At 41.3% G+C, this 17,122-nt stretch overlaps 1 protein-coding gene across 1 annotated transcript in view; it reads left to right on the top strand.

Moving 5' to 3' along the window:
• The window catches only part of UBXN6 (UBX domain protein 6), a 68,152-nt gene that overhangs the window by 2,835 nt on the left and 48,195 nt on the right, over positions 1–17,122 (top strand). The window contains exon 2 of the mRNA XM_072113516.1: positions 10,524–10,684. Coding sequence (XP_071969617.1) covers positions 10,524–10,684 — 161 coding nt within the window. The remainder of the gene's footprint in view (positions 1–10,523; positions 10,685–17,122) is intronic.

Below are 17,122 nucleotides of genomic sequence, written 5' to 3' on the forward strand. Positions count from 1 at the left end.
GGAATATGAACCTCTGATACAAAAACCCATGATGCTATAAATCAATTAATATAACAAAACTCAATGTCATTAATCACAATATGAAGCTTAAAGGGATATTCTCGTCTCGGCACTCACATTCAGTTTCATTAATCTGCCATTAATAAACATTTCTTCAATTGGATGTTATTAAAAAAAAATTTCCTGTGTGAAGATAATTTCTCAGAAATGTAGTCATGTGGTCCCTTAGAAACGAGATAATTTCCTCGGATACGGCCACCTCTGCTGGAGTGATTGCACAAATAAACAAAATGTTTTTGTATATGAAATGTCCTGGAGTTACTACATGTCGCACAGCCACCCTGTGGTAATGATTGCTGAATCCTGGTAGTCTGGTAGGACCCTATAGCGCAAGTCTGGCCACCGCTGCCAGAGTGTGACGTGGTCGTATCCGAGGAAGCTATCTGGTTTCTAAGGGACAACATGACTACATTTATGAGAAATTATCTTCACACAGGATCATTTTTTTTAATAACATCCAATTGAAGAAATGTTTATATATGGCAGATTAATGAAACTGAATGTGAATGCCGAGACGAGAATACCCCTTTAAATAGTTTGATTTTATGATTCACAAAATTGTATTGCCTCTCTAAAATATGCAGAGTTATCACCAAGATGGCTGCCACTTGAAACTACAAGTCCCATGATCCTTTAGTTCTCAGTTACTCCTCCTACCTCTAATGCTCTGCTCCCTGTGATGATTTAACAGGTTTTCTTGCTCTGTTACCATAGTAATGATGTGTAACTGCCATCACTGCACATCACCACAACACTGGGCATACTGGATGCACTGCAACCCACCGACTACAGCCAAACATGGTGGTGATCACATGACCTGCCCAGGCAGGTACAGGCCATGTGATGTGGACATGTGACCAGCGGCCATCTTCTGTCCGTGTCAGCTCTGCACAGAGGAAATCAACGGATTGATTAAAGGGCCAGTAGCATTTTAATTCTCCATTACATTGTATGTCCACAGCATTTTTCTGGTTAGGGGAGCAAAATTTTAAATAACAACCAATTACATATTAGCTTATAATTTAACCCCTTAAGGACGCAGCCATTTTGTAGCTTAAGGCTCAGCACGATTTTTTGGATTCTGACCTGCGTCGCTTTATATGGTTATAACTTTTGAACACTGTTACTTATCAAAACGATTCTGAGATTGTTTTTTCCCCACATGTTGTACTTCATTTTAGTGGTAAATTTTGGCTGATAAGTTTTGCGTTTATTTACAAAAAAAAAGAAATTATGATAAATTTTTTGAAAAATTTGCCATTTTCGAAATTCAAAATCATTGCGTTTTCAGGCAGATAGATTTACCACCTAAATAAGTTGCTGAATAACATTTCCCATTTGTCTACTTTACATTTTCATAATTTCTGAAATGTCTGGATAATTTATTTTGATGTCACGCGGCTTACAAAAAGAATATCGCTTTTCTGGATTTTCAGAATTGACTATTTTGGGGATAAATACAGTTTTGAATGAAATTTTACATATTTAGCATCAAAACCCCCTATATAACCAACCCATTTTCAAATCTGCACCCCTCAAGCTATCAGAAACAGCTTTTACGAAGATTGTTAACCCCTTGAGATCTTCATAGTAATTGAATCAAAATGGAGGTGAAATTTAGAATGGTCAAATTGTTCCCTTATACGTTCATTTAGCCCTAAAATTTACACATTTCCAAAATATAAAAAGAGAAAACCCACCATACAATTTGTTCTGCAATTTCTCCTGAGTACAAAGACCCCCCACATGTGGCCATTACTTGTTTTATGGGCGCACAGCGAGACACAGAAGGGAAGGAGAACCCTGCAGCTGCCAGGATTTTAGTTTCCTCATTGGCCCCTTTTGAAGGCTATAAAATTTTCGCTTTTTCGTTATTTGGGCCATGTGATGCCATTTTTTTTGCGCGATGAGATGCTTTTTCCATTGTTACCATTTTGGGGTTGGTATCACCTATTGTTGAAAATTTAGGAGCTTATTTTGAGGGCAGGAGTAGAAAAGCATCAATTCTGTACTGGATTTTTTACTCTTTTTTTTTTTTTTTTTTTTGGTGTTCACCGTATAGACTAATAATCATGTTATCTTTATTCTATGGGTCGATACGATTACGGGGATACCAGACTTGAATATATTTTCTTACGTTTTACTAAATTTGTCAAACAAAACCCTAATGTGGGGAAAAATCTATCATTTATGTATTGCCGTCTTCCAAGTGGCATAACATTGTTACTTTTTTGGCTACGGAGCTGGTTGATGGCTTATTTTTTGCGGGACATGTTGTACTTTGCACCAGTATCATGTCGGAGTACACATGGTTTTTTGATCACATTTTATAGCATTTTTTGTGGGATTGAATAGCTAAAAATCATAATTTTTGGAAGGTTTATAGCAGTTTTTTTTTACGGCGTTTATCGTGGGGGTTCAATAATGATTTACTTTTATTCTACGGGTTGTTACGGACGCGGTGATACTATATATGTGGGGTTTGTGTTATGATTTAGACTTTTTTTTTAGTTATATGTCTCTTTATATGTTTTGGGGGTTTTGGGCATTTTTAGTGATTTATTACTTTATTTTTTTATTGAATAACATTTTTTTTTTTTACTTTTTCACTTTTATACCATGGGACATGAACAAGAAATCCTCTGATTGCTTGTTCATGATAATATTCTGCAATACTCATGTATTGCAGAGTATTATCAGTGTCAGCCTATACACTTGCATAGGCTGGCACTGTGCCAGTAAGATGACGTCACAGACGCCATCTTACCGGCAATTCTTGCAGGTAACTCTGGGGTCCAGATCGGACCCCAGAGTTGCTATAGCAACGATCGGCGCCCCCGAAAACGGTTCGGGGGGGCCAATCGTGGGGGGAAAGACCCCCCAGAGGCATGTTGGATGCCGCGGTCGCGCTGACCGCGGCATTTAACGGGTTAAGCACCCGCAATCGGAGTCAACTCCGATTGCGGGTGTTACACTGGGGTTGCCGGCTATCAGTCACAGCCGGCACCCCGTGTTTCCCGATGCCGGTTCGGCTCAGATCTTGAGCTGAACCGGCATGGGCTCAGCGTCCGATATATCGGACGCTGAGCGCTAAGTCATTGAGCTCAGCGTCCGATATATCGGACGTTGAGCGTTAACAGGTTAAGTACCCATTTGTATATGAATTATACTGATTCCTGGAATACCCCTTTAACGAGGTCTGACATGTTAGTATGTCACACTTCGTCTGGCAATGTTTGGAGAAGGCTCACGGGCCGACCCCTCTCCATAGCCGTTGGGTGTTTACTGCATATTGCAGCAAACCCCCACCAATAATACCCGCTATCGGTACTAGCACCAATCATGGGTGTTTACATTGCAGTTGCTGCCGGTGCATGGGCTCCACCAACTTTGTGAAGATCGTCGCTCCCTGTGACGTCATATAATGACCCAAGGCTGTCTAAATTTAACCATTTCATTACAATTTGCTATTTTCTCATTGTAATGAATGTTGAGGAAAATCCTCATATACTGCCATACTGTAGTATTGAAGTACAGTACAGACCAAAAGTTTGGACACACCTTGTCATTCAAAGAGTTTTCTGTATTTTTATGACTATAAAAATTGTAGATTCACACAGAATGCATCAAAACTATGAATTAACACGTGGAATTATATACTTAACACAGAAGTTTGAAACAACTGAAAATATGTCTTCCATCTAGGTTCTTCAAAGCAGCTACCTTTTGCTTTGATTACTGCTTTGCACACTCTTGGCATTCTCTTGATGAGCTTCAAGAGGTAGTCACCTGAAATGGTCTTCCAACAGTCTTGAAGGAGTTCCCAGAGATGCTTAGCACTTGTTGGCCTTTTGCCTTCAGTCTGCGGTTCCGCTCACCCCAAACCATCTTGATTGGGTTCAGGTCTGGTGACTGTGGAGGCCAGGTCATCTGGTGTAGCACCCCCTCACTCTCCTTCTTGGTCAAATAGCCCTTACACAGCCTGGAGCTATGTTTGGGGTCAACCATGCTGGTTCAGTATACCTTTAATTTTGAACAAATCCCCAACAGTGTCATCAGCAAAGCACCATCACACCTCCCCCTCCATGCTTCAAGGTGGGAACCAGGCATGTAGAGTCCATTTGTTCACCTTTTCTCCATCGCACAGACACTGCGTGGTGACCAAAAATCTCAATTTTAGCCTCATCAGACCAAAGCACATATTTTCACTTGTAAAATGTCCATTATTTGTGTTCTTTAGCCCAAACAAGTCTCTTCTGCTCGTTGCCTGTCCTTTGCAGTAGTTTCCTAGCAGCTATTTTACCATGAAGGCCTGCTGCACACAGTCTTCTCTTAACAGTAGTTAAACAAATGGTATCACTCCAAAGAAATTTTTGGGGAGAAGGGAGGAAAGACTATACTCATTGATGAATGAATAAAAATGGAGACTTTATTAATATAAGATAAAACAAAGTGCACAAAGGCACGTAGTACAAACAAAGGGGGGCACCAGGGGTAAGAAGCGCTAAAGATATAGAATACAAATGCGGTGAGTCACAGATTGCAGTCACAACCCAGGACAATATAGGGAACATAATCATATGAGGTATTTGCCAGGACACTAGGTCAATGTATATAATACAAGGGGGAAGGCCTCTAAACTTAAGGGAATGATGGCCGTTATTCCTCACAAGAAGTATATATTGCGGTCCTTACAAAGTGATGAAAGTATAGGGTTCCTTAGTCCGGGATGACCGCACGCCCGACCTGCGTTTCGGCTCCGGATGAGCCTTCGTCTACCCCCAAACCACATGAAAAAAACGCATATACAAGCGTCCCTGACATTTCTATAGGTGTTATCGTGATCTCTGGGAGAGGGGATGTCATCTGTTACCACCTTAGCCCCCACCAGACATGCAGTCCCATGTAACATGCACCTCATGCCACCGCAGCACTCGCCAGACATGCATTCCCATGTAATATACACCTCATGCCACCTCCAGAGATGCAGTCTCATGTAACATACACCGCATGCCACCTCAGCACCTGCAAGACATACAGTCCCACGTAACATACATGTTTTCCCTACAACCATCATATCCACTCCTGTCAAGCCCCCTCATCTCCATACCCATGCATACACATAGTACCCCTACCAGTTCTACTTGCAGGCAGCCATTACAGCTCGACTTCCTGTAAGGAGACTGTGTACAAAGCCACACCCCTCTCCTGGAGGCTCCACCCCCTCTCGTGACATCACTGCTACCCGGAGCAGCTCCATTCTAGACACTGCCAACTATGTAGTGTGTACTGAGCAGCAGCGGCGCGCTGAGATTCTAATGTTATATCCTGTGCACAATTGCTGTGCGCGGCGGACTACTCAGCCCACGCACTACAGAGGATAATTGCCAAGCGTACTTTTACGCTTGGCAATTATGCTGGGGAGCAATGGTGCTTCATCATGCGTCTATGACTCTTGGTGAGGCGTTAATGCGATTTCTGTAGTAATCAAAGCAAAAGATGACTACTTGGAAGAATCTAGAATATACCGTAACACATATTTCAGTTGTTTCACACTTTTTTGTTAAGTACCGTATATACTTGAGTATAAGCTTAATTTTTCAGCAAATGTGCCGAAAAAAACCCTAACTCTGCTTAACGAGTCTATGAAAAAGAAAAACTCTGTAGTCACCTTTCTGACGCCCCTCTCTTCTAAGGATAGAATGAAGTGCTGCCAGACACAGTGGGGCACATTTACTTACCTGTCCGAGTCGTGATCCCCGATCCGGACTCTCCGGCGATGATGCACTGTGCCGCGATCTGTTTAGATCCTGCGACCGATTTTCTGCATGTGTAGCTCCCTGCTCAGGTCCGCCGGAGTTCACCTTCTTCCCAGTGTATGTAAGTTCTTGGCTTGCGTCAAAAATTGAAATGATAAATCCGGCGCTTAGTCCCAATCAGTCAATGGCCGAACACCCCCCCCCCCCCCCCCGATTTGTGTTACGTGAAAGCCAGCACGATTGTCACACAGTCCGATCGCGTGCGACACAATCCCTTGCACAATCCACGAAAAGTCGGGAAACACAACGAAAATGATTATTATTATTCCCAGTTCAGTCTAAACTGTATAGTACAACCCTATGAAATGAAAATTTAATAAAATAAAGAAATCCCATGATATTTCCCTCCAAATGAGAACTAAGCAGAGTTATGGGATTAACTATTCTCTACGGGCCACAGGGGTGGTATGAAAATAACAAACAGGTTATACTTACCTCTTTCTGGTGCAGTGAGTGACAGCTGTCAATATACCTTCACCACTGAGTTTCTATATGCCAGTAGAGGCTGGCAGTGATAATTAGCTCTGTGTCAGAGAGAGGTAAGTGTAATCCGCTTGTTGCTTTCATTACCCCGAGGCTACAGTAGAAAAAGATTCCAAGGCAATAATTGTTGAGTTTTTTTGAACCACAAAAATGATGCCATGAAACCCTACAATTTGTTCAACAATAAACATGGCCTCATATAATGACATGGATGGAAATTAAAAAACAAAAGTCAGGGTATGCAACAACCAAAATAATGATCATGCAGGGCTAAGCCTAGGTTCACATCACGTTTCTTGTGCACGCAGAGTATACGTCGGGAAAGCTCCCGACATATACGATGAGTGTATACCAGGGTTCCCCAAACTACGGCCCGCGGGCCACATGCGGCCCGCGGACCGTTTCGATCCGGCCCCCGACACTTTGCGCGCCAGCGCCGGGCCCTCGCGGCCTGCAACAGTCGGGCAGGAGCCTCCGTCCGTCCGGACAGGAAGCTCCTGCCCGTCACTGTATAGTGCTCGATGCGGCCGGAAACGGCCGCTCGAGCACTATTATTGGAGCGATGTGGCCGGAATACAACCCCGGCGCACATCGCTCCATGAACTAGGCTGCGCGGCCGCGCGATGACGTCATCACGCGGCCGCGCACCCCTTCCTGCCCGGACGCGGCAAGAAGATAGAAGACTTAGGTGAGTACAGGGTTTTATTTTTTTTTATTAAAGGGCAGTAAAAAGATTGTGGCGACTGGGGACTAGTATAGTTAGTTATGAGGGGCCGTATAGGAAATAATTATGAGGGGCAGTATAGGAAATAATTAATTATGAGGGGCAGCATAGGAAATAATTATGAGGGGCAGTATAGGAAATAATTAATTATGAGGGGCAGCATAGGAAATAATTATGAGGGGCAGTATAGGAAATAATTAATTATGAGGGGCAGCATAGGAAATAATTATGAGGGGCAGCATAGGAAATAATTATGAGGGGCAGTATAGGAAATAATTAATTATGAGGGGCAGCATAGGAAATAATAAATTATGCGGGGCAGTATAGGAAATAATTAATTATGAGGGGCAGCATAGGAAATAATTAATTATGAGGGGTAGAATAGGAAGTAATTAATTATGAGGGGTAGAATAGGAAATAATTAATTATGAGGGGTAGAATAGGAAATAATTAATTATGAGGGGCAGCATAGGAAATAATTAATTATGAGGGGTAGAATAGGAAATAATTAATTATGAGGGGTAGAATAGGAAATAATTAATTATGAGGGGCAGCATAGGAAATAATTAATTATGAGGGGTAGAATAGGAAATAATTAATTATGAGGGGCAGTATAGGAAATAATTAATTATGAGGGGCAGTATAGGAAATAATTAACTATGAGGGGCAGTATAGGAAATAATTAATTATGAGGGGCAGCATAGGAAATAATTAATTATGAGGGGCAGCATAGGAAATAATTAATTATGAGGGGCAGCATAGGAAATAATTAATTATAAGGGGCAGCATAGGAAATAATTAATTATAAGGGGCAGCATAGGAAATAATTAATTATTAGGGGTAGAATAGGAAATAATTAATTATTAGGGGCAGCATAGGAAATAATTAATTATGAGGGGCAGCATAGGAAATAATTAATTATAAGGGGCAGCATAGGAAATAATTAATTATAAGGGGCAGCATAGGAAATAATTAATTATTAGGGGTAGAATAGGAAATAATTAATTATGAGGGGCAGCATAGGAAATAATTAATTATGAGGGGCAGCATAGGAAATAATTAATTATAAGGGGCAGCATAGGAAATAATTAATTATAAGGGGCAGCATAGGAAATAATTAATTATTAGGGGTAGAATAGGAAATAATTAATTATTAGGGGTAGAATAGGAAATAATTAATTATGAGGGGTAGAATAGGAAATAATTAATTATGAGGCGCAGTATAGGAAATAATTAATGGTGCGGGTATAGGAAATAATTAATTATGACGGGCAGTTTAGTAATTAATGGGGGGGAGGCATATTCAATAATTAATGGAGAGAGGTCCCAGTATATTAATTAATTAATTGGGCCAATATATAAAATAGTTCACAAGGGGGTGCAGTACCGGTATATTAAATAATTAATTGAGGGGGGGGGGGTGCCAGTGTATTATGGATGCGGTCACATGTACCGCTATTTATTTTTAGACTTTAGTCCGGCCCTCCAACGGTCTGAGGGGGACAGTGAGCGGCCCCCTATGTAAAAAGTTTGGGGACCCCTGGTGTATACATTGAAATATAGTGGTAGACAAAGGCATAGTTGCCTCTGTCTGACCACTACACGTTGGATCCGCTGAAGAAGGTAGGAGGGAAAGACGTAGCAAACTACTTTTGTCCATCCTGCTGTGCAACACATGCGTTCATCGGAGGCAATAGAAGTCTATACAGCGTATTGTATCCTGGTGTCCTAACTGCTGAGCGTATGTCACTTAGCAACGGGGGGTCCCAGCGATGTTACTTTCCATGTAAGGACAGTGACATCACTGGGGGAACACCCTGTACATTGGCTGCACCTAATCTCCACTCCTCTCTCTGCATTCAGGGGGGAGGATGGGTCTCCGAGCAGTAGCATAAGACCATAGCATAATTGGCCAGCAAATCTCAGTGATTGGAGTTGAAAAGGAATTACCTACCAGAATCCACTGCAAACACGACTTGGTGTGCAGAGGTCGCACTAACATTTTTCTAGAAGGTAATAGTACTCCTACCAATTTTGAGGATTATTTTTTGCCGAGGAGGAGTATGACATATTTATTACATAAATTCACAAATAACTTGTGCATATAGTGTTACTAGACGTCTATACAAGAAAATTATTCCTGCCTCTGTTTTCTGTTCTTAAATAGCCAGTTGAGACAATTCTAAGAATCTTACATCATGCATTAGGCTGCATTTACACATGGCGTTTGCCTTGCGTTTAGAAACGCATTTGATCGGTAACTGATTGCATGCATTTCCATAGGGATTTTCCTTGTATGCTATAAATGTCTATGGATGCTGTCGACCTCCCACAGACCAGTCGATAGCTGACATCCACTATCCCTCCAAACTCCAGATAATGGCTGATTGTGCCTCTCCCCACCTCATTCAACAAGATTACACTATTTAAAAAAAATTATATATATTTTTATATCTATATTTTATAATACATTTTCATTTTCCGACTGGGACAGCTAGCAGGGAGTTATTTTATATAGATTCCAGAGAATAGTGATCCTATGGGTTGTTACGCCCATAGGATGACTTATCAGTGATCTGTATTAGGAAATGCAGACAGGATGCACATCACACTTTCCCAGCATGCCTCTCACCTCCTCATAGCTCAATATGAGCACCGTATGTGGGGACAGCTGTGACAGGGGACTGATAATATTAGCCCACTGTCATGGGCACTGGCAGGGCTCCTCCCGGCCTCTGTGTAAGGCAAATTGACTGGAAGACTGGTGCAGTCATTGGACCTTACATCGGGCCATGTGGCTGTAGCATGAATTTAGGGCCCCTACTTGTAATCTTGCTCAGGGCCCTAATTTGACTAGAACGGGCCCTGTATAGACCCATTGTCTTTGTTTCTTTTTTTTAATCTGAAAAACTTTAGAAAAAAGCATATGGTTTTATTTCCATTTTGTAAATACTTGATACTTTGTATGGCCATAAAATTATTTTAGGGTTTTTGGCAGTAAAGCTTACAAGTTCAAAGGATGTTAAAAAAGATGAGGTCCAGAGGTTTGTTCTTAAGTTAAATTTGTATGTAAGTCGAAACTGTATGTTTTATAATTGCAGATCCAGAAAAAAAAAATTTGGCCCCAGTGACAATTGGAGTTTAAACATTTTTTGCTGTAATGGGACCAAGGATTATCAATAAAGCTTCATTACAGACACCTTACAGCTGACTATTGCAATCTAGGTTTATAGTAAAGCATTCAGAAAGCTTCACCAGAGGTCAGAGGGGTCTGTCTGTAACTATGGGTTGTCTGTAAGTCGGGTGTCCTTAAGTAGGGGACCGCCTGTATATTACATTTTCTCTGCATGACATGAGGTTTCAATAAATACAGAAAAAACTGACATTATACTCTTTAAAGTCATCATGTGTGCTATATTTTTTGTCTTTCTTCTAAGAGGAATACCTGACAAGACTGTAAAAGCAAATCCGGCACCACAAAGGCAACCATCAGGACAGGCTCAAGTAGCTGCTGCTTCTGCAGCTATAGCAAGGTTGGAATCTAAGCAGGGAAAAGGCAAGACCACGCACAAGGTTTCTGATACAACTCATGCTCCAGGTAAGAGTGCATTTACTCTGATGGATAATGTAGTTAGTACAACAACACAGTGGGCCATATTTATCAAAACTATCAAAGCAGTCTGTACTATGTGCAGTTCGCCTGTGGAGTGTGCAGAGTGCGCCAGATTAATCAAAACTTGTGCATGATCTTCATTAATTTGGTGCCCCCTGCACTGCTTTGGAAGTGTGCACCATTTTTTTTTGGTGCACTTTGTTCATGCTCCAGAATTGTGGCGCAGGTCAGTAATACATGCGTCGAATACTCAGACTAAGCTAACACACCCTTTTTGGTGAACATTTTTTCCTTTTTTTTTTGGGACACAGTGCAGCCTCAAAAAAGAACTGACGCAGACAATTTATAATTAGATGTGCAAGCTGTTTTTTTTCAGTGAAAAGTCACACAGAAATGCTAAATGAAGGCCGCCGTTTCAAGATCATTTTGAATCTTTTATGTCTAGAATCCTGTTTGTAGACAAGTTTACAAAAGTAGCAATTTAGGTTAAAGGACCAGATTTAGCGGTGGTAGACTGTTATCAAGACAGCGCTCGCTATTTTAGGGTTTAAGGGCCCGTGTTTCTCCCATCTTCATGCAGGTCCGCTACACCGAAAAAGCACTTTATAAAAATATGCTAATGAACCAGAGGCGCTCAGGCCTCCGGCAGCTGAGCGCCTCCTGGCTCCGTCTGATAATAAAATGTGCACACTACCTTCATCAACATCATTATTCCGGCCACAAGTGCAAATCTTGGGTTTGCAATACACCTTGCACAGCTGCACTAGTCTCGGGCCCGCTGTGCAAGGATTTGCAGACAGCCAGGTAACGTCACCGGCTGCCTGCAGCGATTGCGGCCAGAATAATGATGGTGATGAAGGCGGTGTTCATATTTTATTTTCAGACTGAGCCAGGTGGAGCTTGGCTGATGAAGGCCTGAGCACCTTTGGCTCATAAGCATATTTTTCTAAAGTCCTTTTTTCGGTGTAGCAGACCTGTATGAAGATGGGAGAAACACTGGACTTGGAATTTAAAGCCTTTTTGCAATTGCATTGGTTACCCGAATTTTGCTCTTTGCACCTGTATGAAGCAGTTTTCTCTCTGTTATCAACCTCTCTCAGCAGTCCCTCAGATGGCCGTTGCTATGCTCTCTCCGTAGTCTTAGTGTTGAAGACGGAGTGAGAATTTACATATTGGCCACGCCCCCTCTCTCCACTCTGCACTTCTGCCGACTCTTCCTGTCCCCAGACACAGGGCAAGCTCTGATATAAATCCTGTCAGAGATTCACTGCAGATTCTCCCAGCCCAAGTCCTGCTCCTGTCTGCTCCACACAAACCATCTAGGTGAGCTGACTCCTGTGCTGCCAAAGAGACTTGTTCACATAAAATAATTAAACAAATGACATAAACTTATTTCTAACTACCGGTAGCACCATTGTCCAGCTCACTATACAAAGAACCAATCCAGTCTATCTATCTATCTATCTCATATCTATATATCTATCTAAAGTCAGGAAGAGGCAGCACTCCAAAAGTAGTTTCAAAAAGGTGGGGTGTCTTTATTCCGTAAGCGACGTTTCAGCTCCTTACGAGCCTTTTTCACCCCACCTTTTTTAAACTACTTTTGGAGTGCTGCCTCTTCCTGACTTTATATTACAGTCCCCCTGCCTGGGGACCTACGGACTGTGCACCCACCGGAGTTGCTGTGCTGCTCTAAATTTTCCTTTATTCCATATATCTATCTATCTATCTCCTATCTATCTATCTATCATCTATAGATAGATTGATAGATGATTTATAGATAGTATATAGATATGAGATAGATGGATATGAGATAGATAGATGCTTGATAAAGGTGTAACGGTACACCGAAACGTAGCTTTTTATGGAATAAAGCTTCACCCCTTTCACCACTACAAGGAGTGCTGCCTCTTCATTGAACTTATGAGATAGATGAATAGATAGATAGATAGATATATAGATAGGAGATTTGGGGAAATGTATTAGTTACCGCAGCAGCATCCATTACTCAAATATGCAGACAGCCTCTGTCTACACGGATTCAGTATCAGTGGGTGTGTCCATGCTCAAGCTGCTCATTGGTCAGGAGCATGTGCTTGAGATGATGTGACAGGAAACAGGTTCCGCCCCTCAATCTTACTGAATGTGTATTTGTGTAGAGCTGCAAAACGTGGTTGCTATGGAGAAAAAAAGGTACTAAATGGTAGCTTATTGGCAAAATACTTGGAGGAATGATTCACAGGGACACTTGGAGCAGAATTATGTTTTTGTTTATTTTATTTTTTTTGTTTGCTTACACTTTAACCCCTTAATGACCGCCCTATCGGGTTTTTACGGCGGTCATTAAGGGTACTTCTTCTGATGCGACGCCTTTCTACGGCGGCGCATCAGAAGAAGTTTTCGGGACACCGGGTCTCGCTGGTGCCGGTGTCGGGCTGTGATATCACAGCCCAGACCCGGCACTAACACCTCCAATCCCGGCACTAACAACTCCGATCCCGGGTGTTTAACCCCTTGCACGCCGCGGTCAAGCATGACCGCGGCGTGCAAGTGTGTCCCCCGTGGATCGGACCCCCCCGGTGTGCTTACCGGGGGATCCGATCCCTCCTGCCGCTGCCCCGGGTTCCGACGAGTGACCCGGGGCTGTCGGCTCCTCTTCTCACCGGGTCCTGCCTTCCTGGCAGGACCCGGCTGTAAGTAACTAAGCATGCGCAGCATGCTCAGTTACTTTCACTATACACTGCAATACAAGTGTATTGCAGTGTAAAGGCTTGAATAAGCGATCGGATGATCGCTTATTCAAGCCAAGAAGTAGAAAATGTAAAAAAGTAAAAAAAAAAAAATTACATCTTTTTATAATATAATTAAATAAATAAATAAAATAAAAGTCCCATAATCTCCCCAGTAACACATAAAATGCAAATAAAGTATATAAAACACAAAACACGTACATATTTGGTATCACCGCGTCCGTATTAATCTGTACAATAAATCTAAATCAATATTGAACCCGCTCGGTGAACTACGTAAAAAAAAACTCGAAAAACTTCCCATAATATACAATTTTTCATCAAACACCATCACAAAAAATGTTCTAAAAAGTGATCAAAAAAAGTTACGGTACCTAATATGATACGACTGAAAAGAACAACTGTTTTCGCAAAAAATAAGCCCTCAACCAGATCTGACAACAGAAAAATACAGAAGTTATGGCCCTGAAAAGTTGTCAATAGTAAAAACAATGCGATTTTCTCCAATATTGGTTTTGCTCAGGAAAATTGAGCAAAATAAGAAAAACTATATAAATGAGGTATCACCGCAATCGTAGTGAACCAGAGAATAAAGATAAAATATTATTTTTACGTTACGGTGAGCGGGGGGGGGGGGGGAAATGCTCACAATCCAAAATAAAAATTGATGATTTTGTTTGTGTCCCCCTTGAAATAGTTAATAAAATCTCATGAATAAGCTTTAGACTCCCAAAATAAATTATTTATACATTGTATCTCATCCCATAAAAAATAAGCCCTCATATGATCGCATTACCAAAAAAAATAAAAATTTATAGGTCGTACAATGTGACAATACAAATCTGCTGTGGATGGCGCCTCCATTCATTCTATGCTCGGCCGTGCGCCCGTACAGCAGTTTACCACCACATATGGGGTATCAGTACACTCTGGAGGAATTGGGCATCAAGCGTTGCAGTGCGTTTCATCATTTAATTTATTCTGAAAATGTCAGTTTTGGCCTAAATGAATGTATTTCCCAAAAAATTCCATAGTTTCTAAATCGCAGGTCCATATTTTTTAACCCATGTGAAACACTTAAAGGGTTAATGGACTTAATAGAAGTTGTTTTACATATGTTGAGGGGTGAACTTTCTATAGTGGGGTGATTTATGGGGTTTTACTATTATTTAGGCCTCTCAAAGTCACTTGAAAGCTGAGTTGTCCCTCAAAATGTGAGTTATGGCAATTTTCATGAAAATAAGAAAAATCGCACCTAAAGTTCTGCACCTCATAACATCCTAGAAAAATGACCGGAAGCATAAAATATCATCCCAACATAAAGCAGATATTCTGTAAATGTTAATTATCAAACTTCTTGGGTAGTTCTACTTCCTGTCTGGAAACCAGAACATTTCAAACTTGGAAAATGAAGAATTTTTACAAACTTTTGCCAAATTTTCACTTTTTTTCAGAACGAAACGCAAAACTTATCAGTTAAATTTTATAACTAACATGAAGTACAATGTGTCACGAGAAAACATTCTCAAAATCACCAGGATATGTTAAAGCGTTCCGAAGTTATAACCAATTATCGTGAGACATGTCAGATTTGAAAAATCGAGTCTGGTCATTGAGCTGAAAACTAGTGTCGGTGATAAGGGGTTAAGCCCTAAGGTAAGGAGCATTGCTTTGGTGATAGTCTACCACCGTTAAATCTGGTAGTACATGTCCTTTAAGAATAAATATAAAATATAGAAGTCAATAACCCATACTGTAAGTTGAAGATGTATCTATTTATCTAGTTATACCACCTTAACCCCTTCCCGTTGATGCCCTTTTTCATCTTTAAGTTTCCATTTTTTGTTACCATGAGCTGCTAACTTTGCTAGGCAAGTGGAAATGTCTCAAATTTAGGCGCAAATATATCAAATGTTACCCCCCCCCCCTCCGCCCCCACCCAAAAAAAGAGAAAAATCCCAAGATTAATGAACATTTAATTCTTTTTTCTTTAATCTGACATGGGGATATATGAGAGCTCGTCTTTTGCAATTCTAGTTATAGAGTAGTAGTTTCTAATGGCCCTTTGTAAACCTTATGCTATTTTCCCTAAAAAAAAAAAAGTTTAATTCTAAAAAAAATGATGAACCTTTCCCTGAGACAGAAGGCTCCTCTGCAGCATTTTTTGCCAGACTTCAATCGCTACGCAAGGGAACCCTGCATGCTTCGCTATGGATCAGAGTGCTTGTGTACCTATCCAGGGAAGATATTTCAATGGAACCGAAGAAAATTGCTGTTCTATGGCCACACCCTGCTTTGTTTTGGAGTGAAATTGCCAGTCTAGAAGGTGTTGGAGAGTAACAACCCAATGATACACCCTGAGGTCCGGATGCTCCTCCAGCGGATTTAGGCAGAGTGAGGGGGGCTATCAGAGCACCCTGGAAGAGGTACAAAAAGTGAGGGAGAATATCCATTTTATTTATCCGCCAGAACCAGGACACACTCTTTTTATTGTATCCATTAAAGGGGTATTCCGGGAATATGAACGTCTGACACAAAAACCCTTGATGATATAAATAAATGAATACAACAATACTCAATGTCATTAGTCACAAAACGGAGCTAAAATAATATGATTTTATGATTTACAAAATTTATGGCCTCTCTAAAGTAGGTGGAGTTATCACTAAGATGGCCGCCACTGGAAACTACAAGTTCCATGATCCTTTAGTTCTCAGTAACTCCTCCCACCACTTATGCTCTGCTAACAGTGATGATGTAACAGGTTTTCTTGCTCTGTTACTATAGTAATGATGTGTAATTGCCATCAACACAACACTGGCCATACTGGATGCACTGCAACCAACCGACTACAGCCAAACGTAGTGGTGATCACATGACCCTGCCCAGGCAGGTAAAGGACATGTGATGTGGACATGTGACCAGCGGCCATCTTCTTTTCTGCGACGGACCGCGCGGAGGAAATTAACGGACTGATTAAAGGGCCGGTAGCATTTTAATTCTTCATTACAGTCTATGTCATCAGCATTTTCTGCTAAGGGGAGCAAAATTTTAAATAACAACTAATTACACATTAGCTTATATTTTGAGTGCCCACTTGTATATGAATTATGCTGATTCCTGGAATACCCCTTTAAGGTCTTTCAGAGTATGCTCTAATAGGGAGGCATAATTGAGTGGATGTCTCATCAGAGGAGGGGGAGATCTGTAGATATAAACATTTTATGTGGTCTGTATGCCACCAAAATGGAAAACTGTCTGCCGCATGTTGTACCTCCTTAGGCGGTAAAGAAATATTTAGGGCCACCGATTTGGTGTAGTTAATTTAGAAATTACTCAGATGTCCATACCTCCTGAATTCATGGAGCAGGGACAGGAGAGCAATCGCGGTTGGGGGATGTATAATTTTAAGTCATCGGCATATAGTGCCTCCTTATAATGAGTGTCTCCAATGCATGCTCCTTGAATGTTCGGGTTTTGCCTAATCACTACAGCCAAATGCTCCATCACAATGGCGTACAACAAGGGGGAAAAAGGGCATCCCTGTCTAGTGCCATTGTTACTTGACAGGGGATCTGACCGGGAGCCATTAACCAGAACCGTGGCTGATGGTTTGGTATATAGGGTTGCTATTTTGCCCACAGACCCATTTGTTTTAATGCTGTGCTCATGA

This window comes from Engystomops pustulosus, chromosome 1, assembly GCF_040894005.1.
Source record: "Engystomops pustulosus chromosome 1, aEngPut4.maternal, whole genome shotgun sequence".
NCBI classification, from domain to species: Eukaryota; Metazoa; Chordata; class Amphibia; order Anura; family Leptodactylidae; genus Engystomops; species Engystomops pustulosus.